This window comes from Erpetoichthys calabaricus, chromosome 4 (genome assembly GCF_900747795.2).
Source record: "Erpetoichthys calabaricus chromosome 4, fErpCal1.3, whole genome shotgun sequence".
Lineage (NCBI taxonomy): Eukaryota > Metazoa > Chordata > Cladistia > Polypteriformes > Polypteridae > Erpetoichthys > Erpetoichthys calabaricus.
This window is the reverse complement of record NC_041397.2, coordinates 59,543,927-59,571,310: the sequence shown is the minus strand read 5'-3', so window position 1 is coordinate 59,571,310 and position 27,384 is coordinate 59,543,927. Positions and strand designations below refer to the sequence as shown.

Sequence of the window (27,384 nt, the reverse complement as noted above, 5' to 3'; positions counted from 1 at the left end):
CAGTGGTTTGGCATTCACCATTTTGCTTGCTCAGACAGAGACATTTGCTTTTTTACAAGGTAACATTTCCAGAAGACTCATGTTATTATGTATTAAGCTAACATACATATTCATCTGTCTCTGAATAACGTTTAATGACTAATTATTGAAATTCTATTTTTTAAAAGAAGCCTAATGTAATCACATATTTGTTCCATGTAAGTTCATAGTACACACAAATTTTTAATATGTCCAAATCTTACCTTCATAATTGTGGATGTAGCTTGAAACATATAGTTTGAAGCCCTTTCCCTTTCCAGCTCCTGACGTTTGGCACAATGTTTGAATAATGTGACTTACGTTGTTTACTGTAAATCTGAGCACATCTTGAAGCAAATGGGTGAAAAACACCATAACTGGTCTGTTTTGATATCGGCACCAGCTGCTGGCTGACGCGGAAACCAGAAGAGTGTGCATTTAGCCTATTCAGATCCAAAAGGCTCTAAGACAGGGATGGTAACTCTTTATTGTGGTTTACATATGCCATTGTGCGCTGTTTTTGTTAAAATCAGTTCTTTTGATATTGATGCCCCAACACCCACATATAGAAAATGTAGTTATGGGGCAATTTGCTGGTAAATCCCAGGGAAGTCCTTAATTTCAGCTGATTACAACAAAAACAGAGCCTTACTGATTTCTATTGTTATGATCATGAAAAACACCACCACAAAAAAATTACTGTTGCTCAAGTTATTTCTTACTTACCTCTTTTTTTCCTTCTAGTTATGTCCTGTTATTTCTGACCAATTTCTTTTGGCTTCAAATTCGTTGTTACTCCTCATGCTAATACATTCTAATTTATTGTAGCTCTCTCCTCATAATCCCCAAGTAGCTTCTGAGGATGCTGCAATATACAGTATTGAAGTAGCTGGAAAGAAAGCATAAACTTACCAAGAAATAGAAAATAAAATTTAAGGAAAAGTACAGGACATTTAGTGCTGCAGTTACTCTGAGAACTGGATAGTAAAATAGTAATCTAAAACAATTTTGAAGAGTGGAGTTTTCAAGAAAATCAGACACCTGGATAGTACTATTTTTAAACACTTGCTTTAGTTTACATTTATTATGTTTTGTGTAATATTCAAATTACTTTAACACACTGCATCAAGTGTGTATTGGACCAAAAATGGACCATGTGACTGGAGGTTTAATCTTCAGTTCATTGTATTGATGGATATCAAAGAAAGTGCCTGAAATTGGCATCCTACTCTACCTAAAACAGGACCAAAGTATAAAAAGCAGTACAAAAATACTTTTTTGCCATTTTATTGGCTAAGCTCAAGCGGTGTGACAGAGGATTCAGCTTTTTCAAAGCTATAAAAAAACAAAGGAAAACTCATGCCTTCCAGGACCGAGTCCCAGCAGGTTGGCCAGCCCGCTACTGCATCCAGCCTTTTTAACTGAGACCTGACATCAGATAAAAGGCAGACTGCAATGGAAATGGTGGCACAGGGTAAAGATGTCAATATTGAAGAATGAGACAGAGAAAGTGGAAGACAAGAGATATGAATTTGTAGAATGTTGTTTTAAAAACTAAAACAAATTCATTGAGAAAAGAAAATCCACAAATTCTAGCTGCAAGAAGTGGAGGTTTTTGTTTGCACTACCTGGGAGAAGACATTTCAAGTTAATATTTAGAAGTGTATTCTGCCTTTCAGAAAGTGTTTTACGGTTTCTAAAGAAAATATGTTCATTATATTACCTGACTTTGAAAGAACTCTGTTATCTGACTATAATATAAATATGATAATAAATGTGATTTTTACTCAGAGCAAGTACATGATCGTAATACGGAAGCGTATTAAGGCCACAGTGGAAAAAAAAATACGGACACAGTGAAGAAAAAAAAAACTAAATGTCGAGATTAAAGTCGACATGTTGAATTTATTCTCGACATTTCCACTTTATTCTTCGACCACCAGCTCACGAACCCAACATTTACACAATATTTCAGTTAAACCTGTGCGATGCCCATTCATACATCCAGTTTTTGGAGCCTCGTCACACCTGCCATAAACTTCTCTACACTGAACGTACACCAGAGTGCATGTTTAATACCTGCTTTAATGCATTTCATCATGAAAATGATATCAAGTATTTATCTTAGCATTCTAGATGTTCAGAGAGCAGGAATATCATGAAGTGAATGTATTCTATGCAGCAATCGCTGCCTGCGCCTCCTCAATGCAAGAGGAAGTCAGTTTAAGAAGCAGTTTAAGCACGTAGTGATTAATAACTGGATCGGGGAACACTTAACACAAATCATTTAATGTGCTACATAATTTATGACGGGGTTTGAGAAAATCTAGTAAATTAAATATTTAAGATGAAGTTTAATTTACGACATTCTACTTTAATGACAAAATAAACTACGAGAATAAAGTGTAAATGTCGACTTTAATCTAGACATAAATGGCGAGAATAAAGTGGACATGTCGAGAATAAAGTCAACATGTCGACTTTAATCTCGACATTTAGTTTTTTTTTTTCTTCACTGTGTCCGTATTTTTTTTTCACCTTGGCCCTAATACGCTTCCGTATGATCAAGATATGGTAACATGAATGTCATTTTTTGCATAAGTTTTTCGGACATGCAAGATAAAAATGAAAACATGACCAAGCATTTTCCACTAGATTTGCAGTTGCTGTTCGATATCAATTAAAAATTGTATTTTATAATTTCAGATTTTAATAGTCTTAGTCTTTGATTTTTTAACACTGGTGCCAGAATGTGTCTGTCATATCATGAGTAAAAGAAAGAACTTCATAGAGACGTTTACAAACGTTGACGCTAAACACATGCAGAGCAGGCTAGAGACTATGAAACCAGTGAAATTAGAAAGGCTCAAAAAAAAAACAAAAAAAAAAAAACGGTGCTATGCACATGTGGAGAAAGTTAAAGGATATGAAAGTAGGAAAATTAGAAAATATAAAAAAAGAAAGTAAGGATCGCAGTAGCGCAACCAAATAAACTCTCATTTAACTATGCACCAGTCTAACTTTGGTTTTGCACAATAATTACTACACTATTGTACCTTAACACTTAATTCTACTTTATTCACATAATTGTACTTATTTATTATGTTCTACTATACTGTTACCTTTCAATCTATGACTTTTTGTTAATCTAACTGATATTCTTCTAACTTTGCACAGTTTTTGATAAGCGGATCAGGATGCATTTCACTGCTTGTTGCCCTGTATAACTATGCATGTGATAAATAAAGAATCATGAGAATTTCAAAAACGGAGTTTACCGCACATGCATTTATTGGTTACTTTGTTCATGTATATATATTTATCTGTCTGCTTATTTAAAAAGCTACATTTACCCCAGGAGTCAAAAACGTTCTGTCTAGCCCTTGTACAAAAACCTAGACAAAAGCTGGGGTATCACCTTGGTAACCCCATGTACTTTTGGAACTGTGAGAGGAAAATAGCACGACTTTACAGACAGGAGTCCAATGCAGAACTCTACTTACTTTTTTACTTTGTAAAAAAATATATTAACTGCTGATGATGAAGATCGTTTTGTCTGTGCTGAAATTCCAAACAGAGAAACCTATCCTGACCTCATTAAAAAGATTCAGCATATTGGGACTCGCAAGATTACAAATATTGTTTTTACAGAAGTTCTGAAATAAAAGTGAAACTAATGAAATAGCAACAATTCAAAGAAAAAAATCTTAAAAGTGTGTATCCGGAAAACCAAACACGGGGGTTGGCGAGCATAAAAGCAGCGCTGCGAAAATAAAATGCACGAATGAAAGTTATGATCGCGTCACAAGTCAACTGACCTAAGTAAAGGATTAGCGGATTGTTGACATATAGATCATTCTATATGTCATTGTGTCGGCGCAGTTGGCTTTGTCACACCTCCCGGCAAGCTAGCGGTCCCCTGATACGTTGGTCTCTGGCTAGGCTATTTTGCATGGATCATTTATGGTGGAGGCGGAGGGGTAGTTAACGTGCCTAGTAGTGGCAATGACTGGGAAACTGATGTCAGGTCGTGCAGCATGCACGCGGGCATGACAGCGCCAGTTTTGTGGTTCAGCACGAGCGTCGCGCGACGAAAGGCAGCCATGGGCAAAGGCATTGCGGATTACGTGCTGATCTATCCGAAGAAGCACGAACTCAGTTATCAAGTGCAGGAATATATACGCAAAGTTCAAGAGGATGGGTGTCTGACGGTGGAAGAAGAAGAGCTAGCGGGTGGCGACGAGATACTAGTGAATATTGTCGCGCCCTTCACCGAGCTCAGTAAGGCTGCCGAGTCGCTGCGGCTGTGCATGCCTCTGCTTAGTGATGCGATGTCGAGATCTGAGACTGCGGTAAGTGCGCCAGAGGCAGCTAACGCCAACTGTCCGTACTCGCATCTGATAATATAATCTGTAAATGTGTACGGTTCGAAGCGTATATTTTAATAATACGACCCTGAATATATATAATCGGCCCCGTATTCACGATCTTTCACCAGTTTTAATTGTAACGATCGGTTATGTAAGTTTTGGCGACGCTTAATTCTGTCAATTAGTGGTTCTTACAGTTTGTCTTTTGGTGTCCTTTGTTTTTGATATACATACACAATTTAAATAAATAAAAGATGTATAGATGATTATATTTTTCAGATAAGAAGCCGTTGCTTTTTTGCTGTGTTTGATTTGACGTTTTATTCCAGACGGAAAGCGCCTGGTGCAGAATTAGTTGCAGGAAGTAAAGATCCGCCCCCCAACGCGTGCGTCGTCCCCGGTAAACAGGTTGATTAGAGCAGGACTGGAGTCGAGTTTTGCCTCGGTGTGTGAGTGCCGTTAGGCTACCAGATTGCTGCAGACGTATACATAAACGAACATAGCGACTAATTAATAGTGATTATGGCGGGTTGTGGAGTCAGATGGAAAAATTTCGTCTTCAGTTCTGTAATGCTGAAACTGTCATTAAAATGCCGTGCATATGGTATTTGCAGTTCCGTCATTTTAAGTGATTAGGGAAACTACTCATTTATTTTAGCACAACTGGAACATGTATCAATGGCAATCAGATTGTTTGCCGATTTGTAGTTTAAATGGTAGTTAATCGACGTGAGAAACACGCAATGAATCACAAATAAGTGACTTTGCCTAAGTACATAAAATAAAAAGCAGATGACCCCCATGCGGTTGTATTCATGCCTTTGTTACAGTACAGTGTATTTTTAATGTAACCATAGTTGGGAAAATTTGAATTAACTAAATCCAAGGACATTATATATAATAGAATGTATACTGTAATATATCAATTAAAAATAGAAAAATACCAAAGTTTTCTATCTAGAAATGAACACAACAAAACATAGCATGTCCCCTGTCTTGTTTTGTAATTCTGAAAAACATAAATGCTTCCCGGTTCCTCTGATGTATGTTATTTAAACTTGGAGGTTACAAGTGCACTCACTGTAATGTTTTATATATGGCAATTTTTTTCCACAAATTGTTTTGCAGAGCATAATGAAATGATGGAAATGTTGGTGTGAAATGGAAGTGCACCGTCTACACTGTGAAAATGTGTGGGGGGGTTGTAGGATGGATACTTTTGCTTAATTGCTTTTTATTTGTAAAAAATATCTGCCAGTGGTGCAGTGAGACTTTACTTGGTAAGACTGCCTCTGATTAATTAAAAACATCAAGATATAAGAAAAAAAATCATGAAAATTAGTGAATTTTAACACGTGTTAAGCAGCCCACAAATGTTTAGGTCTAAAAAGAAGAAAATACACCCTGATCTGCTCCTTATTACAGTTAATAATTGTGAGGCTTTTTTAAAAGACAAAATTCAAGATCAGTTATCTTGAATTAAGGAAAATAATCTTGTGTGCATTGTGTTAGATTAAATATTTAATATGAGATACTGTATGTTCCCTCAAAATACATTTAATCTTGTTCAGCTGTATCTTCCCTTTTTGTTTGTAGGGCCTCCTTGTGTTTTTGTTGCTTTCCTCCCACAGTTGAAAAATGCTCTGGTTGATTGGTACCTCTAAACTTGCTTGGCATGAGGGTGTGTGTTTTGAGTGATACTTATGTGCTGGAATTCTGTCCAGAGTCAATTTTAGCCTTCTACCTGTTAATGCTCAGTTTGGCTTCAGAAAATAGATGCCTTAAAGATTTTGCAGTGTATTCCTTAGGTCACTTGGTGTTGTGCTCTTAAAATACCACATCATATAAACTATTGCAACTTCTGCCCCCACTGATCTTTGAAGTGCCAGTTTACTACAGGCTTTAAGGACCTATTCCATGTGCCTGAATGTCACAATATATAATGACATTGGTTGGGACTGCTGATGACCTTTTACAAGATAAAGCAGGTCCTGAAAATGGTTGGGTAATAGAAGAACTGACATTTAAGTTTAACCTCATTGGTTTTTATAAGGTTATATACATGAATGAATTTAAGTTCTAAAGATTTGCAAGACATTTAAGTTAGATATTGTTACAAGGTATTCAGTAATTATGATTCTGTTTCAAAATTAATTGGGGAAAATCCTTATTTTTTCCGTAGTTCTAATTGCATTTTGACTTACTGAATTTTGGAAATTAAAGTCCTGAGAATAAGTGAATTTTATTTGACCCAAATCGTCCATACAAATAATTGAAAGTAACCTTTAAGAATACATTCTTCTTTATCATAGTGCCAAGAATTGGCAAAATTTGGTATGTTGGTTGGACTTGTGAGTAAGACTTTCATGACGCTACTACTCCTGCTACTACTTCAGCTACTGCAGGCACAATCACAAACATCCTACTAAGAGAACTGAACTTCGGCACAAAGCAGTACAAGATGAAGAAGGCTAATAACAGTTTAAATACAAAAGTTATTACAAATATTTTTGACTAGGGCTGTGCAGCTTCATGAAAAATCATAATTCGCAATTATAAAAATAATTCAAATTCATAAACAAACTATAACTTACAAACTTATTAGAGACGAGCAGTGTACATTTTGTTCTAATCACCATTATAGTCTGTTATTTTAACTTCTAGCTTATTTTTTTTTACTAACTTCAATTTTTAAGGGAGTTTAAACACAGTATGTTTATTTTAGCATAAAAATAGTGTGGCAGGGTGGCAGAGTTGTTTAACAGTACTGTACTACTGTCTGAATCTTGGCCATATCACAGTTTACAAGGGGGAGTTAGGCTAAAGTTAGAAAATGAGATTTATCAGAAAATGGAACGAGCCTTAACAATACTGATAATGTCATTTCTCAATGTAGTCTCCACCCTTCTCAATGCACTTGCGCCACCTGTCTGGAGGTGCCTGGATTCCAGCAGAATAAAATTTTTGTCTTGTCCTCTCAACCACTCGTGCACCTGATTTATTGTCGAACACTACATGCCAAGGGGTACTACAGTCACTAGTGCAAGTTACTGTGACTTGCTGGAGACTGATGTGAAGCCTGTTATTCAATCCAAGCAGCAGGGACTGCTGTCTCAAGGAGTCCTTTTGCTGCAAGACAATGCCCACCCACACACTTCTAAGAACACCAAGGCTTGTCTGGAGAAACTGAAGTTTGAGGTATTGCCACATCCTCCCTGTTTGCCAGATTTGGCACCATGTGATTTCCACCTTTTTGGACCGCTAAAAAAACATTTGGGTTTCCGTCAATTCAAGATGGATGATGACGTGAAGAAAACGGTGCACAAGTGGTTGCGAGCACAAGACAAAACCTTTTATTCTGCTAGAATCCAGGCACCACCAGGCAGGTGGCTCAAATGCATTGAGAAGGGCGGAGACTACATTGAGAAATGACTTTATCAGCTTTGTTAAGGTTCGTCCCATTTTCTGATAAATCCCATTTTGTAACTTTAGCTTGACTCCCCCTCGTATATGGAGTATGCATGTTTTTCTTGTGCTTATGAGGAGTGACTGCAGGCAGTTGGATTTCCACTTCCTAAAGGTTGCATTCACATTCTTGCAACAAAAAATAACCCTGTGATGAGTACATATCGAACATCACAGTTGTGCAGAGGTTGCTGTTGTTGCCTTACAGTTTCTGAGTCTAAGGAACTGTCATTCTGTCTGTGTCACTGTGGGATTTCACCAGGTACTCCAGACTATATGGACAAGGTATGCCAGGAATAACTTAGAGTTATAAATTAAGCAGTGATTTAGTGTTTTATCATGGAATTACTGAGACTTACCGGGTTCATTATGGATTGGTCTTCTCCTGTGCTTCCTACATTTAGCACAAGCTTGGACACATATACACACACAGTGCACTTAAGCCATTTAAGTTTTTTTTTTTTTTTTGTTCTTTATTTCGTCTTATACGATTTCTCGTATTAGAAATTTGTTAGTTTTGGCATACCCCTTGGGGTCAGAGCGCAGGGTCAGCCATTGTACGGCACCCCTGGAGCAATTACAGGTTAAGGGTCTTGCTCAAGTGCCCAGCAGAGTAGGATCTCTTTTGGCAGTGACGGGGATTTGAACCGGCAACCTTCTGGATACCAGCGCAGATCCTTAGCCTCAGAGCCACCACTCCACCCTATATATTTGTGATGCCTGCACAAAATGTTACTTATTAATAAACCAAATAGGGACTCGCTAGCTTTGGTTTGAGCAGACCAGCTGACAGTTCTTTAGATGCTGGAGGCTAAGGCTCTTTAACTTTGGCCAATTACCAAGGCATGTTGCTCCTTTCTGCCCTGCACACTATTGAAGGCAAAACTTTTCATCAGCTGTCCCTGAGAAAGAAGTGGCAATCTGCCGATACGAGGTGCCCTGTATTTACTTCAATCACCCAAGGTATGCAGACAAAGTATAACAGATTGTTAAGAAAATAATTTTATTAGTATAAACTATACATAATAGCAGTAAGCAATGAATATAATAGAAATCTAAATGATTAGAGCAGTAAATGAGTAGCAAAATCGGCATGTGAAGTCCTGTGGCAGTCCAAAGGCTTCATACGAGGCAAATAAAAGGGAAGATACTTCAGATAATGATATGAAAGCTGAAGAACTTCTTTAGTAATAGCATCTTTATGAAGCAGTGTCCTTGATGGTGGTTTGTTGAAATTCAAAAGTGAAGCTGACACAAAGACGGGGTCTTTCTCACTCACACTCTCTCACACCTTCTGTACGTCCGTCCTTTATGCCACTATTCCCATGTGGGGCTTCAGACCCCATAATGTTATTCAATGAAAAATGGCTGTTGTGTCTAATGATTGATAGGTTTGCTCAAAAAAAAAAAACCAAAAAAATCCTCCTTACCTTTTGTCACAAAATTTGTTTATGTCCTCTCAGTTCCTTCTGAAGCATAGATGCGTCCTCTCGGGTTTATGACTAGATAGATAGATAGATAGATAGATAGATAGATAGACTGTACCAGTCACTTTGACACAGAATTCTAAAACGCTACATGAAATAATACATGTAACGTATTGCAACATTTTTAAACATCCTGTAGACAGGTAAAATTGCAGCTTGTTTTTAAATATGTTGCCTGCAGTCACAAAATAACTAATCTACACTCAATAACACATGAATATTAACTGTTCATTTGGACAAGTACATATTTAGAAAGGTTTAATATAAAATCAAATATGTGAAACAATATCTGCACATTTACAGTTTATTAGCTTTTATAAATGTATTCTCACAAGTATTAAACTCTGCGGTGGGTTGGCACCCTGCCCGGGATTGGTTCCTGCCTTGTGCCCTATGTTGGCTGGGATTGGCTCCAGCAGACCCCCGTGACCCTGTGTTCGGATTCAGCGGGTTGGAAAATGGATGGATGGAAGTATTAAACTAAATCAAACAAAGTAATACAGTTTCAACTTTTTTTTCTTTATGATGGAGATAACGCAGTCATTTAGTGACAGTTTAAACTAGCAGAATGCTGAAATGAAATAAAAAATGTTAGAAGAGAAATAATTGTAAGGCAAAAGGAAGCAGACATTTGGTATTCTATAAGATCTTCAAAAGTGAGGCTGTTAGCAACAAAGGAAATACCTACACAAACCCTTTTTGCATCCTGCAAAACATCTCATTTTAATCTCTTTTAACATAGGCTTAGACTCAAATGTTTAAAGATTATATGAAGGTAACAGCTGTATTTTTTGTTTCAAAAAATAGTGTGCCTGTCTCATTATATCTTGAGTTTGATGGGGGTGGTGGTGGGGTGGTTAGAAAAGCTGCCATCCTCTTAAGCTATTCCAACCACTGGGCAGCAGACAAGGAATGAACTACCTGGATTTGTATCTTGCCATTTTCTGGAATGTCATTTACCCTCTAGAATCAGAATCACTTTTATTCAACAGTGCTTAATGTACAGCAATTTGATTTGGCAGATTTGGAGCTTCTTATAACAGAATGCAACATCACATACAAATAACATAAATTGCATAAATTAAAAAGAAAAACTTCTAACAAAGTTGGACAATAGTACATTTATAAAGGAGATGTGCAAATGATGATGTGTGAGTGTGTAAGCATGTGCTTACACATAACATGTACATACACTGTACACACACACATCTTCATGCAGTATATGACAGAACACATGAATATACAAAGAAGACAGGTTAAGTTACCTGTTTGAGATGGCTATGGCTCTGAGAAAGAAACTATTGAGGTGTCTGTTAGTTTTTATTGACCTGAAGCATTAACCTGAGGGAGCTTTTGGAATAAGCAATGAGATGGATAAGATGAGTCCGTGGTGATCCTTTTGACATGGTTAGTTACACGAGATGTATACAGGTCTGCCACAGATGGGAGTGCACAACACGCTGTAATTTATTTTTGGAATGTGCCGTTGCTGAACGAAACCAGGCAACATTGGAGAAAATGATTACACTTTCAATTATAGGTTTGTAAAATTGAACTAGAATTGGCTGGGAAACGATTAACTTCTTTAGTTGGCATAAGAAGTACAATTGCTGCTATATCTTTTCAGTGATGGAAGTGGTGTTAATGTCCAAATGCAGAATCGTTCATTTCTAGATGTTGTAACTGGCTGTTTGCAAAAGTGAATGACGATTTCTGCTGTCTTGGTGATATTGAGCACTAGGTTGTTGGAAGACACAAGGCAAGATACCTCTTTTCTATAAGTTGTTTCATTGCCATTAGAAATTAGACAAATAAAGATAGTGTCATTGGTGAACTTAATGATTTTAACTGATAATTTAAAAAGATATGGAAAGCTAAAAAAGGAAAGATAGTTGTTGGAATTGAAATAGGCTGCCAATTTAATAAGGTTAATTTGTGAGATTGAAGACAATATTTCAAATAGTCTTGGCAAAGTTAACACCATTGTAGTGAGGAAAAATCAAGCAACCATGAAGGGTGTGCTTTCCCTGTGGTCTGTGAGTAGATCTCAATGTCCCAGTGCTGTAAAAATAGCTCCTTTCTTCTGATGAGAGATAAAACCGAGGGCCTTAACTCTCTGTGCATTTTTCAGAGTACTGTAGTATTTTTCTAGGTGTCCTAGCTTATTTGCCCACGTTGGCCTGGTTATTCTGGCCTCGTAAAACATCCCCTGTTTCTAGTCGGCAGTTTCTCTCATGGTGAGCATACAGGCTAAGAATGACTGCCTTCACTCCTTCTTCTTCTTCTTCTTCTATTTTTTGGCTGCTCCCATTAGGGGTTGCCACAGCGGATCATCTTCTTCCAGATCTTTCTGTCCTCTGCATCTTGTTCTGTTACACCCATTACCTGCATGTCCTAACACTAACCAAATAAGTTACTATAATCAGAGTAAAAGGAATTACATTAATGTATTTTATTTGGGTTATTTTAACTGATTACTGTAAATATGAACAGTTTTTGTTAAACAAAATTACTGAATTTTCCCTAAATCACCAGTTTTGACAACATTACTGTGGTATCCCAACATGACAGGTGATTTTATGCCAATGACATTTATTTACTTTTTTTTAAACATACCTGGAAGTTAGTTACTTAATATGATTGGATAACATAATATGTAAATTGATCTAAATTATATATAAAGCTTAAAAACATTAATTTTTAGTAAAGTCAACCTAAGGAAACTAGGTAAAAACAAAATACCTTAGGAAGTATTTCTGTGAGTGTCATTGTTAATTAAAGAAATGAAACCCATTTATATTATTTCTACATAAATTACACTCTAGTTGTACTAGAAATGGGTACATAAAGCCTTAAAACCTATTAATTTTGAGTAAAGTCAAAAGTTTAAGTTAGCTGAATGATATCAACATACCCCAAGAGTCATTTTTAAGTATATGTTGAGTGAATGCAAGTATCTCAAGTTTGATTTCCATCTCTTTACAACTTTTTGAAATGGAAGCTAATTCGAAACAGAAACTCAAACCACTGCATTCTTTTTTGTGGTGTTGGTACAGAGCAGGAAATGGGTAATTCAACGCACAGTTTTTCCATTTCATGGAGTGAAAATTGAGTCTAGCACAGAGAAGTGAGAGAATAGGAGAGTGAGAGGCAAGCTACACTGTGGCTGGCAGAGATGACTCGCCATCGGGCTTAAATGCCAGCCTCCTGGCCCCTGTTCCACACTCTTCAGATGCTATTACAGAATTAGGCAATTTTGTTATTTATTTTTTATTAATGTTGATACTTGAGTGTCCCTTTTAGCTGTCTAATTCCTACTATGCAAATGATGATGTTGGGTTTGCCTCCCCACCACCCTCTATTTGAACAAAAAGATAAATGGATCAGATAGATGGTTAAGTGGATGGATGGACATCATTTGTGAAGGGATCCACCAATGAGTGTGCACAACACAAAAAGTGAAACTGGTAAATGTGAAGGTTTCAGTGTTTTGTTTTGTTTCTTACCATGATGTAGGGTTATTGTTGCATCCTTACATAATGTAGAGGAGTAACATCTGCTGTATACATTGGTTTGTATTGTGCTTATATAAGAAAGACAAATGCAAAATGCATGATCTGATGGTAGCAGACATAAAAACAAGTAAAAAGAATTCATACAGTATGTAATCTGCGGTTTAAGTGACCATGCTGTAAATGATTTGACAGGATTTGTTTTCATCAACAGCACATAAAATGGATGTCTTAATTAAGTCTGACAGAAACATTGCAATTTTATATTGTCAGATTATTAGCTCTGTTTGACCTCTCAGAATGAATCGAGCACATGTTTAAAGTTTCTGACTTGAGCTAATGCTAACAGTGTTTAAAGGGCCATTCATATAGCACAATCACAATGTCATCTTTAAATGCAGTGTTTTTTTCATTACCACAGGTTGTTTGACACTTGTAAAGAGTGCAATGAAATTCCTTTTTGTTATATGTAATAACAAAATAAGAAAAGAAACATTCATACTCTCACTGCTTTTCTGATGTCTCTTATTTCATAGTTAAAAATAGGACAGAGCCCATCCTGATAGTATTGGGTGGAAAGCAGCATCCAACCCTAAATGGGTATACCTCTGCATCACAGGGCACATTCATTCTGTTTTTGAGAAAACCAGTTTAAATGGATATTGAAATCCTTCACAGTGCCAGGCAACAATCAGTTGAGGAGGAGGATGTTATATATGTATTAACATTTTAAATACCTGTTCTAATAAATGAGTGATTCTAGTTTTACAGTCAGTTTAATATGATTTAGATGATCATAACTTGCATCTCTGTAGTTGATAAAAACAACTTTTGAACCTTTTGGTTGTAAATGATGAGTACCATCTAAAATCGAGTACAAGTGAGAGCAACGTTTCTAAGAAGTGGTTAGAATTCTGTAACATGGGACAGATTTTACTGGAGCAACACTTAAAGGCCATGTCACATTAGGCGACATTTCCAGCGAATATTTTGTTTTTTCTCAAGTCACAGCCTTAATTTAGATAATCTTACCCTTGCCAAATCTGAGGCAGTCGGCAGCATACACCCGTGTGACATAGCTAACAACTGAGACCAACTAGACTGCGACTGGCTAAGATAAAATCAAACCTGTTTAATTTTCTTGTTAGTTGAAGGAGCGGGATGTAAATGCAAGAGAGCTAACAACCAATGAACACTCGTATGGAATTTCAAGGCATAGAATACAGTGATGAGGAATAAGGAACATGTGTTTGGAACCTTGCAATCACAGGAGATGCTCATCTTTCTGATGTCTCATGCTTTATTTATTAAATCAGAAAAGGAAAAGAGCAGTCTCTGGGGCAGATCGCTCCAATTGTTAACCCTTCATGCAGCACTGGTCCATCCTACAGCATGGAGGCTTATTTGGACTTCAAAAACAGAAGAGAGACTTGTCTTTCTGATGTCCTAGGATTTAAGTACCATGACAGAATGAAAAAAAGATAAAAGGGCAGAGATTGCTTTTGAACTCACAGTAGTTGTTAACCTGTCTCATTGCATCTGTACAGCACCTGCTCTGTCAGGCATCATGCTATTGGCTGTCAGAATAAGGGTTGTGCATACCTGTGCTGGGCAGTCGAGTTGGGTTTAACTGCAGCCTGCAATGCCTATGACATTGGTCAGGTAATGCCCACAATTTTAGTCACAAAATGCCCTTTGAGTGAGATAACACTCCCACAACCCTAATCTTAACCATAATGTAACAGGGTTCTAATCTTAACCATAGTGTAATGCAATGGACGTTGCGTGGCTGACACTGAGGGTGTTTCCTGATGTTGGGGCGTTACTTGACTGACCTCAGGTACTGCGGTCTGGAATTACACTAGGTTTGGACAGTCAGCACCAAGTCGATAAATGTGACTTGGCCAGCAATTTTTCGGTTGTGAAATTTAACATGGTGCAGCAACAAGATCTGCGATTGCAATCGGCAAATCTGACCTGTCTCATGACAAAAAGTCATGTAATGTGACATCGGTTTAAGGTCGATCCCATCTTATATATAAATGTCTAGTCGTGGAAGTATGTGTGTGCCTGTCAGTCTGGCTCGGAAGTGAGAGGTGTAGTCGGGGTAAAGGCTCCATCCCCGAGGAAACAAACTCGCTTAGCTGCTAATACACAAGCGATGCGAGCACATCGCCAAAATGGTATCCCTTTTACTTTTCCTTCCGCTGCTAGTACACAAGCGAGGCGAACATGTCGGCAAAACGAAACCTTCAAAGAAAGACAAACTCACTTAGCTGCTCATGCACAAACGATACAAGCACGTCAGGAAAACAAAACCTCCTAGGAGAGAGATACCCAGAGTAGTTCCTTTCAATTACCTGACATCTCTAAATTTCTATTTTTTTCTGATGATTTCAATAGTTTCTAGGACCCCAGGCTTTTTACAGCATGGGCTTACACAGCTAATTACTTTATAATAATTCAGAATCTTTGATGATTTTGAACAGAAGCCACAGCTTTGTACTTGTTAAAGAATAGAATGATGCTATAATTTATACAGAGGTGGCCTTAGGGGTGTGCAGGGCTTAGTGCTGACCAACCCCACATGGGGCCGGTAACATGAAATGCTGTTACCGGTATGTGTGAACTGTATAAACTTGCGTGCAAATTTAATAAAAATAATGTTAACATACACCGGATTTTCTCATTACAGTATTCAGCTAAATTTTTGAAAGATAACAAGTGGGCTTTATCAAATTATAACGATATAATCTATTAAAAAAGTACAATTCATAATTCATGACAATACCACGACAGTGTGAAATGTGATGTGGTGTCATGCGGAAATTAACAGGGCCTCTTCTAGAAAAGTACCAAAATTGCAAGTACAGTATACTCTGAATCCCGAGATGCAGGATGTCATAGTCATAACTCATCTTGATGTCATGTCAGCCGGTTATCATTAGCGATTACATTTTTGGATTCAGCGGGTTGGAAAATGGATGGATGGATGGATGTTTTTGTGCATTAATATTCGGACATGTTTATGGCCTACAAATAAAATGTGAGTTTCAGTGTTTCAACAGGAAGTGTGAAATTAACATATCGGTATCATCATGAAATCTCTTACCGGTTTCCAGGTTCAGAGATGAAAATCCACTTGTCTTGCCTTCCGATTGGAAAAGTCGTTGACAACATCTACGTAGTCTATACTGGATGAAATGTCTTTTTCTATAGATAGGAGAAGCCAACCCAGCGACTAATGGGCTATACCTATTTTAGGAAGGGAATATACAGGTGACCCTTTTCAGGCGATGAAAGTAATCTGGAGAATGTTTTCAAAGACGTACATGTACGGAATTTGACCTTGAAGAGGGATTGTAAAAGGGTTCCTCTTAGAAGCATCTCAGATACAGTGTATACTGGAGAATATAACTTGACAAATCTGCTTGAATGGGGAACATGGACCTTGAATTTATATTTTTGACAGGAAAGCAATAAAATTTCTATCTAGAGTAAGGAAGCTGAGGCATTCTTGTATACTTTTTTTCCACTGTGCTCTGTATTTTGTTGGAAATGTGCACCTTATGGCTTTTGAAAACCACTGAACATTTGCAGTGAAGGATTTAATTTTGGTGATAGAATAAAAGTTCACCACTTTCATCTGGTCTCTTTCCAAGATTGTGGATATACTTCTAATAACCTATGCAATTTAAAACTTTTATCTGTTCTCTCTGGTTACACATTTTTAGGCATGTTTTTTTTACTTTGATCTCTGTTCAGCATTATTAGCTTTGGAGTCTTATTGTTTAAACGTTTGATCTTTGTTATTCACTTATTAATTTCAACTATACTTATTCTCTTGGTCTCTCTCTCTTTTCACTGCTTTTTGCAGTAGCTTGCAGTACAGGAATAAACTGTCTTAAGGTTACTTAATGGGGGCAGAGACACTGAAATGTTGGAGCAAGCTCTAACTTTCATCCCTTTAACTAAGGAAGGGCTATCATCAAACTAAAATTGAATGCAGGTATTTGTGAGAATTTTTGTATTGAGAGAAGGGCTACTCTCAAACTACAATTGATCCTGGGTGAGTTAGAACTTGCTGAAAGTGTGTTTAATGTCACGTCAATGAAATAATGGCTATGATGGATATAGGACAGTTGCTTTTCTCATAAATGTGTCTTAAGGTTCCATGTATGTTCTTTGTGGGGTGTATAATCTAAAATGCAAAATCAGTATTTCATTTGTATCTTAAAATATTTTTTATTGGTTTCTCCTAGGTGCTACAAACAAAAGAAATCAATGGATGCTATACTGTCAATAAGGATCATTGGCAAACATTTAAAAATCTATGGAGTTGTTTTATGCAGAGAATTGAAACTGAACCTGATGATGAATTAGTAAGTGCTGTATACACAGACAATGAAGGCCTTTTTGAAGTCATTGACGATAAGGATTCCTTCTTTCGCCCATCCCTGAGATATCTGCTTGTAAGTACCAACGATAGAACATTTTATGTGCTGGGCCTTTTAGCTTGTCATCTGTTTGTTTTGTCCTGAAGTGGCAAGTGCTGTGAAATGGCAGTCGATTTTCTGTAAAAGCCTCTGAATTTATTATGATGTCTTTCAGTAAAAAGAAAATTCATAGTTTTGCACAACATACAGGCTTGGGCAGATTTGTGGCAGATGAAGATTAATGTGAGTAAATGAAAACTGTTACACATAGAAAGTAAAAATGTTAGGTTTGAATACCCAATGGGGAGGGAGGGGGGGGTCTGAAAATTGAGAGTACACCTTATGAGAAGGTTTTTAGAGTCATAGTGGACTCTATGCTATCAACTTCCCGACAGTGGTCAGAAACCATTAAGAAGGTTAACATAATGTTAGGTTATGTAGCATGATGTGTGGATTACAAGTCCAAGGAGGCTATGCTGAAGCTTTATATTGCACTGGTGAGACCTCATCTGGAATAATGTGTGAAGCTTTGAACTCCAGGCTACAGAAAGATCATATCAGCGCCAGAAAACGTCCAAAGAAGAGCAACTAGACTGATTCCAGGACTACAGGTGATGAATTATGAAGAAAGATTAAAAGAACTGAGCCTATTCACTTTAAGCAGAAGAAGATTAAGAGGTGACATGATTGAAGTGTTTAAAAATTATGAAGGGAATTAGTACAGTGGATCGAGACTGTTATTGTAAAATGAGTTCATCAAGAACACTGGGACACAGCTGGAAACTTGTTAAGGGTAAATTTTGCACAATCATTAGGAAGTTTTTCTATGGAGAACCATAGACACTTGGAATAAGCTACAAAGTGTGGTAAACAGACTTTAAGGGCCTTTCAAAACTAGACAATGTTTTTTTAGAAGAATTAAGTGGATAAAAACGGCAAACTTTGTTGGACTGAATGGCCTGTTCTCATCTAGATTGTTCTAATATGGAGCAAAGGTTCCTTACTTAGTTTAATAAAAGGATCAGAAAATCACTTCTGATTTTCACACCTCTTTGCTCCTGCGATAGCATCCCAAGTATCCAGCTAATAAACCAGATGGGTGCAATTGGAATCTATGCCTTAGGAGGGAGGCTCTGTAATGAATCTGTAACATATTCGGACTCTGTTACTAGTGCAACCAAAGGCAGAGTACTTATGCAGTTTCGATTAGTATGCTTCAAATAAGATGGAACAGCACTCAAATGTTTACAGGTTACAGCAAATGAATGATCAAAATATTCTTAAATGTTGAGGGCAAAATCTTCTTCGGCATAGCGGCTCAAAGACTATCCAGTTACTTGCAAAGAAACCACCTCATTGATATATCAATTCAGAAGGCAGGGATCTCGGGCTTCTCCGGCTGTCTGGAACACACTAGCACCATCTGGTACCAGATTCAGGTTGCCAAGAAGGAGGGAACAAATCTGCATGTGGTCTTTCTGGACCTTGCTAACGCCTTTAGTTCAGTCTCTCACAAGTTCCTCAGGGCTACCTTTGACTATTTTAGGGTACCCAGTGACTCTCGCAGATCTTGTCAATGCGTATTTCCGGGACATTTAGCTGTGCATAACAGCAGGTTTCACCACAGCATGGCAGTGTCTGGAGGTAGGACTCATCGCAGGCTGCACCGTCTCCCCTCTAGCCTTCACCATGGCTATGGAGGTGATCATTAGAGCATCTCAATGGGTGGTTGGAGGAGAGCACTTAAGTCCTGGGGCCTCATGTATAAACGATGCGTACGCACAAAAATGTATCACTGTATCTGAGTGTGGAATCACAGCTCTACAGCACATGATTGGAAAGAGATTATCGGTATACAGCATCAAGCACATGCTGCCTCAGCCATGCAGTCTATTGAACTGCACTCATACGGCAAACGCTTCAGAGCCTTTCCTCATGGTTCAGAAACAGTTTCATCCCAAGAACTATAAACGCACTCAATCAGTCCATCAAGTGCTCCTTGTAGAAAGCTTTGTACTTATAAGTACAATTACCTCACTGTAAACTTGCGATACAGATATAATTATGCACAACCTGAGCCACTTTATAAAGCGCGTATGTACATATCATCATGACGATATCATTCTTAAGATGAAATGCAGGAAAATATGTTTATTATATTATACAGATAAAATGTTAACATCATTTAAATAATCTATTGTATATTGTTAATAATTAAACATGTGAGGACACGGTGCCGCAGCGCTAGTGAGGAGCTGGCGCTCCATTCACGGATTGTTCCTGCCTTGTACTGTATTCATGCTGGGGCTGGCGCGACACTGGAAGGACAGATGGATAGAATAATTAAACATGTACTACGAAAATATTTCGATATTCCTTAAAAGTTTTTAGGAATTAGCATTCTAAGCTTACAGATGGCTTAACGTCTATTACAGAGCTGATTGTGTGGTGATTGGGTATTTGGAGAAAGAAAAGTAAGGACAGGAATTAGTGGTTAGTACGTTTGAAAGAGACAGTACTGCTGCAATAAATTATTTCATTGAAGGTCGCGCGCAGTGCAGCAAGCATCTTGCGTGAGGCAGGAACAATCGCTGCGCCACTGTGTTCCCATGTTTAATAACATGCTTTAACTCCTATCATCATGAAAATTATATCAAGTATACATCAGTATTTTAATTATTCAGAGACCTGTAATATCACGAATTTAATGGATTCTGTGTCCTGTCGAAGAAAGAGAAATCCCGTTTAAGAAGCATGTAGTGATTCACACATATAGAGCACATAGAAGGTCAAATACAAAACAAGCATGTAACTTGCTACTTTAGTTACGATGGGATTTGAGAAGGTAGTAAATTAAACAATTTTAAGATGAACTTTATGATGTTCTACTTTAATGACAAAATAAACTATGTGATTAAAGTGGAAATTTCAAGATTAAAGTTGACACTTTGTGCTTTTTTCCCCCACTGTGTGCCTATTTTTTTTTCTCTGTACCCTAATAAGCTTTAATATGACACTCAGACGGTGGGCTACTACTCACCTTTTTCACGGCGAGTTTGACATCTGACAATTTTTTTATTTCGGCCCCTGTGTGACTTTGTGAACTTGAGCTTTCGAGTTTCTCTGACACTCTGTCACTTGATCAGCTTCCTTTTGTGGATTATATCACTGTTTAAACCAACAAATAGTAAGTTTTTCCTTGCCTCCACTTGGTATTCGCTGAAACTCTTCTTCTGTTTTCCCCGTGCTTTTGCCATTGTCTTTTCCCAGAAGGCTGAGCTTAAGGGCTATTTATATTGATTTGCATATTCAAAGAGGCGTAATTCTGGGAGGAGTTAGGGCAGGACAGCAGGCGCGTGCACGTGTGTTACTTTTCACGCTTACCGGGATTTATGTAGCGGAAGAACGTGGAAGTTAGTGTTCGCACAGATTTATGCATCTGGATTTTTTTGTGCACACGAACATTTCCGCTTTTGTCCGTACGCCATGTTTTAGTGTGAATTCTACGCACGGTGTTATGCTTGAGGTCCCTGGTCTGAGGATGCCACCTATCGGAGCATTTATGAATGATCTTACAACATTTACCATGAGCAAGGCTTGTACTTGGAGACTGCTCAGAAAGCTCCAAGAAAACATTGAGATGGCCCGGATGAAGATCAAGCCAAGCAAGTCCAAAAGCATTTCCATCATTAAGGGGAACCTGGCTGACCAGTTCTTTTATATTGGCGATGAGGCGATTCCCACAGTCTCTGAGAAGCCAGTTAAGAGCCTACAGCGTTGGTACAGTGAATCGCTCAAGGACAGGGACCAGGTAGAACAGGTCAGGAAGGATGCTATCTGTGGCCTGGAGACCATCAACAAAACTTCTGTCCCTGGCAAACTGAGGCTTTGGTGCTTGCAGTTTTGCCGCTTCCATAGCTCATGTGGCCACGAACCCTGTATGAGGTTCCAGTCATGAAGGTGGAAAAGCTGGAGCGGCTTTTTAAAGATGAAAGATGTGTGGGAGATAGAGGCATTTAGAGTGAGCTTCACCATCAAGGCTGCCTATGATGTCCTGCCGTCTCCAAAAAATCTAAGCCAGTGGTATGGAGAAGATCCCACATGCTCGACTGCCCATCACCAGCAACATTAAAACACCATCTCTCAAGGCCTCTACACCTGGCAGCACAACCAGGTGCTACAGTGCTTGGCAGGAGTGCTGGAGAAGCAACAGATGAGTGTTAACGCCCTCTCTCCCCTTTTATTCCATCGGCCGGCAATAGCATTTGTCTGGGAAGGAGAGGGTTGAGATGAATAGATAGATAGATAGATAACTTTATTAATCTCAATGGGAAATTCACAATATGCCACTCCAGGACCAGACTCCGGGAAGCTGGGTGGTGCGTGAGATTGGAAGTTGTTGGTGGACCTTAGTGAAAACCTCTGCTTCCCAGCTGAGATTGCATCTACCAACCTTAGACTTGACCTTGTGCTATGGTCGGCATTTCTCCAGCTCGTCTACATCATTGAGCTTACTATACCATGGGAGGATGCAGTGGAGGAGGCCTACAAGCGCAAGAAGCTGAGATACACCGATCTCGCAACCGATGTGCAATAATGCAGCTGGAAAGCTAAAGTCCAACCAGCCGAGGTAGGCAGAGGGTTTATTGCCACCTCAACATCAAGGCTACTCTGGGAGTTCGGAGTGCGGGGACAGGCTCAGTGGCAAACATTGAAGGACTTCTCCAAAGCTGCTGAAAAGGGTAGCCAGTGGCTCTGGCTCAAGAGGAAGAACTCCAGCTGGCCTTCAACTGGGGAGATGGCGTCTTGGGGGTGAGCCCGCATCACTGTGAGGGGCACCCACTTGATAACCCAGAAAAGCGCCATCACTCATTTGACAATTCCATAGAATCTAGGCTGAAGGTCTCATGTATGCAATTAGGGATGTAAACACCTAGTTGTATGAAACAGAAGATAAATTAGAAATCTGTGTGCTCTCCTTGTGTTAAATATGCTAGGGTAGAATTTAACAATTGTGAATGCCATCTACAGAAAATTGTTTTCTGTTGATAATTTCAAAGACATTAATTCATCAACACTCAATTCCAGAATCTTTAAGGGTAGAGTTAATGGAGTAAACTAGCAACCTTGTTTTAAGTTGCAAGAATTTTTAGCAGGTGTAAATGTCTGATCTTAAAATAAACAAGATGAGACCAGAAAAATAAGTACAGTGGGACCTCGGTTTGTGAGTAACTTGGTTTACAAGTGTTTTGCAAGATGAGCTAAAATTTTTAATCAATTTAGACTTGATAAACGAGCGAGGTCGTGCAGTACGAGTAGTATGTATATATGCTTTGTCTGCTGAACGTCATGTGATCACAACTTCTCTCTCTGTCTCGCTGCGGGATTGTGGGCAATCGTCTCCTATTCTCTGTCTGAGTCGACGTGCCTCACTCATATAGTCAACATCCGTACGAGCGTATACTGTTTACTACAGCATTGTGACTTTGTGTGTGTGTGTGTGCGCGCGTGTGTGCTGTGATGTGCGAGTCCCCGTCTTGCACCCCAAAACACAAAGCGGAGTCTCAGTACTTTAGCGACACCAGCTTTATTCAGCTTGAAGCAGCAACAGCGTGGTTATTTATTGTAGCGGGATCTGCCACTCTCCTATACACAGACACAGCAGTCAGGCGGGTTGTGGCCAAGTAGTACTGTGCCCTGAGCATTTATAATGTTGAATGTTCCTTGTATCACCCATTGACGGCAGGCGCTTATAGCATGTCCGTGATCTTTTCGAATTCGCTTTTACGCTACAGCGCTGGGTGACTGCGATTGCTTTGGGATGCTCTTCTACGTGTCATCCCATTGGGTGGAATCCCACAAGAGTTTAGAAACTCACTCACACCAGCCATGATTCTTTTCAAAGGTAAAGTGCAGGTTAATTTGTTTTATGTATTTTTACTTTATATTTTGTATTAATCATTTTTATATGAATAGTTTTGGATTATGGAATGAATCATCTGAGTTTCCATTATTTCTTATGGGGAAATTCACTTTGATATACGAGTACTTTGGACTGCGAGCACGGTTCCGGAACGAATTATGCTCGCAAACCGAGGATCCACTGTACTTTGATGATAGATTTTTTTTTTTTTGGAAAAATGTTGGGTGCCTCTCCTTGAACCACCACCTTATCGTGGTGGAGGGGTTTGCGTGTCCCAATGATCCTAGGAGCTCTGTTGTCCGGGGCTTTATGCCCCTGGTAGGGCCACCCAAGGCAAACTGGCCCTAGGTGAGGGATGAGACAAAGAGCGGTTCAGCAAACCTTCTGTGATGAATGAAAACTTTGGACGGCATTTTCCCTCGCCCGGACGTGGGTCACCGGGGCCCCTGGGCCCTCCTCTGGAGCCAGGCCTGGAGGTGGGGCTCGATGGCGAGCACCTGGTGGCTGGGCCTGCAACTATGGGGCTCGGCTGGGCACAGCCCGAAGAGGCAACATGGATCCCCCTTCCCATGGGCTCACCACCTATGGGAAGGGCCAAGGTGGTTGGGTGCAGTGTGAGTTGGGTGGTGGCCGAAGGCGGGGACCTTGGCGGTCCGATCCTTGGCTACAGAAGCTGACTCTTGGGACATGGAATGTCACCTCTCTGAAGGGGAAGGAGCCTGAGCTAGTGCGCGAAGTCGAGAAGTTCCAGCTAGATATAATTGGACTCACCTCAACGCACAGCTTGGACTCTGGAACCAATCTCCTTAAGAGGGGCTTGACTCTCTACCACTCTGGAGTTGCCCTCGGTGAGAGGTGCCGAGTGGGTGTGGGCATATTTATTGCCCCCCGAATTGGAGCCTGTTCATTGGGGTTTACCCCGGTGGACAAGCGGGTAGCCTCCCTCCGCCTTCAGGCGGGGGTATGGGACCTAACTGTTGTTTGTGCGTATGCGCCGAACAGCAGTTTGGAGTACCCACCCTTTTTGGAGTCACTGTAGGGGGTGCTAGAGGGCATACCTTCTGGGGACTCCCTCGTTCTGCTGGGAGACTTCAATGCTCACGTGGGCAATGACAGTGAGACCTGGAAGGGCGTGATTGGGAGGAATGGCCCCCCCGATCTAACCCGAGCGGTGTTTTGTTATTGGACTTCTGTGCTCGTCACGGATTGTCCATAACGAACACCATGTTCAAGCATAGGGGTGTTCATATGTGCACTTAGCACCAGGACACCCTAGGCCTCAGTTCGATGATCGACTTTGTGGTCGTGTCGTCAGACCTGCGGCCACATGTCTTGGACACTCGGGTGAACACAGGGGCGGAGCTGTCAACTGATCACCACCTGGTGGTGAGTAGGCTTCAATGGTGGGGGAGGATGCCGGTCAGGCCTGGAGAGTCCCCCGTCAGAAGTAGCTTCAACTCCCATCTACAGCAGAACTTCAACCACATCCCGAGGGAGGTGGGGGACATTGAGTCCGAATGGGCCATGTTCCGTGCCTCTATTGTTGAGGCTTTTGACCGGAGCTGTGGCCGTAAGGTGGTCGGTGCCTGTCGTGGCGGCAATCCCCAAACCCGTTGGTGGACACCGGCGGTGAGGGATGCCGGCAAGCTGAAGAAGGAGTCCTAAAGGACCCTTTTGTCCTGTGGGACTCTGGAGGCAGCTGATAGGTACCGGCAGGCCAAGCAGAAAGCGGCTTTGGTGGTTGCTGAGGCAAAAACTTGGGCGTGGGAGGAGTTTGGGGAGGCCATGGAGAACGACTTTTGGACGGCTTCGAGGAGATTCTGGTCCACCATCCGGCGTTTCAGGAGGGGGAAGCAGTGCAATGTCAACACTGTATATGGTGGGGATGGTGCGCTGCTGACCTCGACTTGGGACGTTGTGGGTCGGTGGGGGGAGTACTTCGATGACCTCCTCAATCCTACTAACATGCCTTCCAATGAGGAAGCAGAGCCTGGGGACTCGGAGGTGGGCTCCCCCATCTCTGGGACTGAGGTCACCGAGGTGGTCAAAAAACTCCTTGGTGGCAGGGCCCCGGGGGTGGATGAGATATGCCCGGAGTTCCTCAAGGCTCTGGATGTTGTAGGACTGTCTTGCTCGAGACGCCTCTGCAACATTGTATGGATATCAGGGACAGTGCCTCTGGATTGGCAGACCGGGGTGGTGGTCCCCCTCTTTAAGAAGGGGGACCGGAGGGTGTGTTCCAACTACAGAGGGATCATACTCCTCAGCCTCCCTGGAAAAGTCTATACGGGAGTCTTGGAGAGGAGGATCTGTCGGATAGTTGAACCTCGGATTCAGGACGAACAGTGTGGTTTTCGTCCTGGTCGCGGAACAGTGGACCAGCTCTACACCCTTAGCAGAGTCCTGGAGGGTGCATGGGAGTTTTCCCAACCAGTCTACATGTGTTTTGTGGACTTGGAAAATGCATTCGACCGTGTCCCTTGGGGAATCCTGTGGGGGGTACTTCGAGAGTATGGGGTACCGGAACCCCTGATAAGGGTTGTTCGGTCCCTGTACAATCGGTGTCAGAGCTTGGTCCGCATTGCCAGCAGTAAGTCGAACCCGTATCCAGTGAGAGTTGGACTCCACCAGGGCTGCCCTTTGTCACCGATTCTGTTCATAACTTTTATGGACAGAATTTCTAGGCGCAGCCAGGGCGTTGAGGGGGTCCGGTTTGGTGGACTCAGGATTGGGTCACTGCTTTTTGCAGATGATGTTGTCCTGTTTGCTTCATGAGGCCGTGATCTTCAGTTCTCTCTGGATCGGTTTGCAGCTGAGTGTGCAGCGGCTGGGATGGGAATCAGCACCTCCAAATCCGAGACCATGGTCCTCAGCCGGAAAAGGGTGGAGTGCCCTCTCAGGGTTGGGAGCGAGATCCTGCCCCAAGTGGAGAAGTTCAAGTATCTCAGGATCTTGTTCACGAGTGAGGGAAGAATGGAGTGTGAGATCGACAGGCGGATCGGTGCGGCATCCGCAGTGATGCGGGCTCTGCATCGGTCTGCTGTGGTGAAAAAGGAGCTGAGCCGAAAGGCAAAGCTCTCAGTTTACCAGTCGATCTATGTTCCTACCCTCACCTATGGTCATGAGCTATGGGTAGTGACCGAAAGAATGAGATCGCGAATACAAGCACCTGAAATGAGTTTCCTCCTCACGGTGTCTGGGCTTTCCCTTAAAGATAAGGTGAGAAGCTCAGTCATCCGGGAGGGGCTCAGAGTAGAGCCGCTGCTCCTCTGCATCGAGAGGAGTCAGATGAGGTGGCTCGGGCATCTGATCAGGATGCCTCCTGGGCGCCTCTCTGGTGATGTGTTCCGGGCACATCTAACCGGGAGGAGGCCCCGGAGAAGACCCAGGACACGCTGGAGGGACTATGTCTCTCGGCTGGCCTGGGAATGCCTTGGGATTCCCCCGGAAGAGCTAGAAGAAGTGGCCGGGGAGAAGGAAGTCTGGGTATCTCTGCTCAAGCTGCTGCCCCCGTGACCCGATCTTGGATAAGCAGAAGAGTTATGGATGGATGGATGAAATGTTGGGTGTGTAGTTTAGACATTCTGAAGAAAGTGTTAATTTTTTATTGCCCCAACTTCACTTTTTCTCAGAACTACATACAGTTAATGTTGAAAAGGAAAACAACTGGTATGGCTGAGTTACAAATCATAGAAAATATTTTGCAAATAAAGCAAAGGCAAATTGTTTAATGATCAGTAAAACCCAAGTCTAAAGAAACCATGTACAATAAATTACAGTTCACTGAAGACTTCTTCACTTATGCAGGTGACTGCTATTTCTGCTGGTTAAGTCAGTTGGGTGTATGTAGAATGGCAGGAGATTTAACCAAAGGAGGTATGACATCTGATGGATAATTAGGTTGACCTAATTCCTGTTGCAAAATTCATATTTTACAGAGTGGGCAAATGATACAGTAGAAGCAGAGTAACTATGTAAAAAAAGTGTGATTGATATTATAATCCTGGTTACTAATACTATTCTGGTGTTCATGAGAGGCACCTTAGAGCTCAGGATTTTTCCACTCATAGCACAGTTTTTAAAAACACTTATGCTTATGTTGTTGTGGGTTTTTGGTGCAAAAAAACTCATGGTGAAATCTCATAAAAATCTTGTAAACTATATATCTAACCC

The 27,384-nt window shown here is 40.6% G+C and overlaps 1 protein-coding gene across 4 annotated transcripts in view; it reads left to right on the top strand.

The window, feature by feature from the left end:
- The first annotated feature begins 3,933 nt into the window (after window positions 1–3,933).
- Window positions 3,934–27,384, top strand: part of LOC114650077 (anoctamin-7-like) — an 84,769-nt gene continuing 61,318 nt past the window's right edge. For 3 of the 4 annotated variants that reach the window (XM_028799517.2, XM_051926051.1, XM_051926052.1), the window contains exons 1-2: window positions 3,934–4,370; window positions 17,115–17,324. In XM_028799517.2, the coding sequence (XP_028655350.2) occupies window positions 4,056–4,370; window positions 17,115–17,324 (525 nt within the window). In that variant the 5' untranslated portion in view covers window positions 3,934–4,055. The remainder of the gene's footprint in view (window positions 4,371–17,114; window positions 17,325–27,384) is intronic. The other variant, XM_051926053.1, reaches the window with a different exon arrangement.